The 4,510-nt window shown below is 34.1% G+C and overlaps 1 protein-coding gene across 1 annotated transcript in view; it reads right to left on the bottom strand.

Moving 5' to 3' along the window:
* Window positions 1-4,224, bottom strand: part of LOC127747634 (uncharacterized) — an 18,403-nt gene extending 14,179 nt beyond the window's left edge. The window contains exon 1 of the mRNA XM_052261738.1: window positions 3,638-4,224. Within this exon, the coding sequence (XP_052117698.1) occupies window positions 3,638-4,224 (587 nt within the window). The remainder of the gene's footprint in view (window positions 1-3,637) is intronic.
* Window positions 4,225-4,510: the final 286 nt, after the last annotated feature.

Genomic DNA, 4,510 nt, shown 5'->3' on the forward strand with positions numbered 1-4,510 from the left:
GTAATTGTATTGAAACTTGAGGTACAGCAGAGCTCCACACCCTTAATCTATGGTGTGCAGAAACTCCACTGTTGAAAATACATAAGTGAAAGGTTCAGGGATGGCCGAATGGCCAGCCCCCATAATCTGAGAACTCAACGTCCCAAGATGTTTCTTTGATCTAAAGTGATCAAAAGATGTCTAATACAATAGTAAATTATCCTATTTATACTAGACTAGCTACTAGGGTTTACATGAGTAAGTAATTGATGCATAAATCCACTTCCGGGGCCCACTTGGTGTATGCTTGGGCTGAGCTTGATCTATCCATGAGCTGAGGCTTTTCTTGGAGTTGAACTCCAAGTTATAGCGTGTTTTGGGCGTTCAACTCCGGATCATGACGTGTTTCTGGCGTTTAACTCTAGACAGCAGCATGTACTCGGCGTTCAACGCCAAGTTATGTCATCAATTTCCGAATAAAGTATGAATTATTATATATTGCTGGAAAGCTCTGGATGTCTACTTTCCAACGCCGTTAAGAGCACGCCAATTGGAGTTCTGTAACTCTAGAAAATCTATTTTGAGTGCAGGGAGGTCAGATTCCAACAGCATCAGCAGTCCTTTTGTCAGCCTTTTTCAGAATTTTGCTCAAGTCCCTCAATTTCAGCCAGAAATTACCTGAAATCACAGAAAAACACACAAACTCATAGTAAAGTCCAGAAATGTGAATTTAACATAAAAACTAATGAAAACATCCCTAAAAGTAGCTTGAATTTACTAAAAATTACCTAAAAACAATGCCAAAAAGCGTATAAATTATCTGCTCATCAATTTACTATGCTTTTCTTTTGTGCCTTCCAAGTGTTTGAGAAAATGCTTGGTTGGATTTTAGAGTAGAGTTTTATGTTCTTGGCTTGGAAAGGTAACTTAGGAACTCTTGAGTTACTAATGTCCAAGTAATTGATGATTGGGATCCATTGGCTCTAGTTCTCACTAATTTAATTAGTGGAGAGTTAGGACTTATGGACTAGGATTGATATAGCTCATTTGACTTTCCTTTACTACTAGTTAGAGGATGATTTAATGAGATTAATCTTTGCCAATTCTCATATTGTGGTTAGTGATTAGGATAGAGATCCTTGACCACTAACTCTTGCCAAGACCTTTTTAGCCATTAGTTTACTTTCTTGCCATTTATCTTTCATGCCTCTTATCAAAACCCCAAAAATAATTCATAACCAATAACAAGACACTTTATTGTAATTCCTAGGGAGAATGACCCGAGGTTCAATACTTCGGTTTATAAATTTAGGGGTTTGTTTTAGTGACAAACAATCTTTTGTATGAAAGGATTATTGTTGGTTTAGAAACTATACTTTACAACGAGATTTCATTAGTGAAATTCTAAACCGTAAAAAATCCAATCATCAAAATGGCGCCGTTGCCGGGGAATTGCAATGGTGTTGTGTTATTGGTTATTTTATATATGTGAATATTGTGAATATGTTTGCTTTTTGCTTCTTTGTTGGCTTTTAGTTTGTTCTATTTATTTGTTCCTATTTTTTTGTTTTTGCCCTCTCTTACTATCATGAATTCTCATGTTGGCTATGAGTGTGATTGTAACACCCTACCATACAGAGTCTTATGCTTAAGTCATAATTCAGAGATGGCAAGGTATTACGACCTCTAAAATAAAAATTTAGTACGTATAGTAGAATGAATGATTGATTATAACTAGGAGCCTTTGTAGAAAAAAGGGGTACACAAAAATCGCAACTCAAAAGCGCAACACTCCGATCGATAACGTAACGAACAAGAATAACCAACGCGTGATTATATATATACAAAGGAGTGTCAAAAACAGGAATATCAAGACTCAAAATCTGGCTGCGAAGATAACCGGTCCGAGCATAGCAATATATACATATGATAAAAATAAGGAAAACCCCAAAGGAAACCCAAAGGGACACTAATAAAAGAGGGAGAAACAAATGCGGTGCAGTAGTGTTTTATAAGCATCATTGTTTATTAAAAAAAGGTGAATAATTGATAGAATATGAGTATATGACTCGGTGGAGTACTCGGACCTCAAATTTTTTAATTTTTTTAACATAATTCAAACAGTTCGACTTTTATACTTCTATAAATTGGATGGTTCAATTTCTATAAATCGAACAGTCTAATTTCTATACTTTTAACAAATTAATAATTTTATATTTAAGAATAATACCCTAATAGTCTACATTTTAAAAAAATACTATTATAATTCTAATACTAAAAATGAAAAATTCGTTATATGAAGATCCATTTTATCATTGCTTATTTTTAGGGTAAATTATTTAAATAAAATAATTAAAACTTAAAATTATTAGACTACAATCTTTTTAAGTTAAAAATGTAATTACAATTTTTTTTATATCTATACAAACCAAAACCGTTATTGTTACCAGAGAATTTAAAATTAACATAAACCGCTGCTAGTCTTAGAATCAGAATTTATCTCAACTGGTCATTGTCAAAGTAACTGCTTACAGGGTCATCGAAATTATTATTTTTCTGATTATAATCATTGTGTACAATATACAACAAAATAAAGGAGCAAAGAGGATAATCACCTTTTTAAATAAGTTAATCAAAAATTAAGCTGCTACGAAAATTAAGTGTGTGTTTGATTTAGCAAAAATTAAACAAAAAATAATAAAATGAAATAAAATGAAGATAGAAGATGAAAAAAGATAGTTGAAAAATAAAATGAAAATGACTTTGCATATAAAAAAAATAACAAAAATAAAGAAAGATCGTTGTAAATAAAATGAAGATGATTGTATATGTATAAAGGTAAGATAAAAAAGGATAATTGAGAGAATTAATTTTCTCAAAGACAATAATTGAAAACAAAAGCTACCAAAGTTTATTTTGAATTTGAGTAATTCCTCCTCATTTTTATATGAATGCATTAACTTTGAGAAAAAAAAAAAAGAGCCGAAAATTATTAAAAACTATTCAGCAACCCCAATCACGTATATCAGTTTCTGATGGAGCATTTGCGTGGTAAGGGGCCGATTTAGAGGAAATAAAAGTAGAGTTAAAAAAAAAAAAGGGTAAATTCTATTTATTAAAAAAGATAGAAATAGCGATACACAGTACACACCCCCGCAGAAATTGGAACGTCCATATGACTGTTAGTTAATTATTGGAGAAAAATCAGAACGTGGAGACTAGACGAAGGGGAAGAAAATCATCGCACTGTTCAGTTAATTTCATTTGAAGTACTTTGACTTACAACGTAAGACCGTGCAATGGTATAAACTATAAACTGAGTTATTGATCTCTCATCATCATAAGTATACAACAAAAATAAATAAATTAATCCACACCTTAAAGATAATGAGAAAACAACGAATGTGCCATTATAATAGCGCCAACAGAGACGAAGAAGTACAAAATTGACAAATATACGAATTTAAATTATTGTCTTAGATGAGTTTAATTTGTACAAACTAAACCCTAAAATTAGAAATGCGAAGCAAAATGGCTAGCTACATGAGAACCTGACTAACATTAGAAAATAAAAAAGGTCTAAACTTTTTTAAAAAGATCAAAAGGTCCCTGTGGCTTCAATTGTTTGCATAAACCCAGATAAATATAATAAACTAACCGATCTTTGGCTCCAGTTAAGTGAATATCTGCATGCTTGCAGAAATACTTCAATTGCGGAAGCTTACAACACCCAATCATTTGTCCCAAAAACAAGAACAACCAATTGATATTCCTCTTCTTTGCGGCGATCACCGGAACCGCCGTATTCTTTCCGTTGCAGAACTCACAGTTTGGAAGAACCGGAGCCATCCAAGAGCTCGGTGCCCGGTCGTGCGTGTCCCGGTTTTTCTTGATAACGAACCGCGCAACTTCGCGAAACTTCCCTTCCAGATCGAAATCCATTTCGTATTGCTTCTGACACGATCTGCATTTAACGGTTCCGGAGATTGAGCTAATTTTGTTTGCCAGTAAGTGTTCAAGAGTATGAACGGTGGCGAGTTTCGTTGTGGCCCATGGGAATGGCGGTGGATCTATGGTCTTTGTTTTGGCGGTGGCTTTCTTCGTTCGTCTGGTCATCGCCGCCGGCAGCATAAGTGGCTGAGCGGGCTTTTGGTCTTCTTGTGATGAGTGCGGGGGTGTGGGTGGTGAAGGGAGGGAGAGAGAGAGGGTTAGCCATTGGTCATTATTGATTGTGCCGTCGTCCATGGCTGAATTGAAAACAAAAAATGGTAGGTACCTTTGTGTTTTTTATTAGGTTTTTGGGATTTGAATTTGAAGTAGGAAGGGTGAATTTGGTTCTGACTTCTGAGATATGTGAAACTAATAAGGGGAGGCTATGCAATGAATGTTTGTCGATAAGCCGTTATATGAGAGAGAAATCATATCCACAATCACGTTGCCACCTCGTATAATAAAAAAAATGTTAAAAAGCCAGTAATTTTTATGATTTGTAACTATTAAATAATCATCAATAATAATTTTAATGGTGTGA

This window comes from Arachis duranensis, chromosome 5 (genome assembly GCF_000817695.3).
Source record: "Arachis duranensis cultivar V14167 chromosome 5, aradu.V14167.gnm2.J7QH, whole genome shotgun sequence".
In the NCBI taxonomy this organism is placed as follows: Eukaryota; Viridiplantae; Streptophyta; class Magnoliopsida; order Fabales; family Fabaceae; genus Arachis; species Arachis duranensis.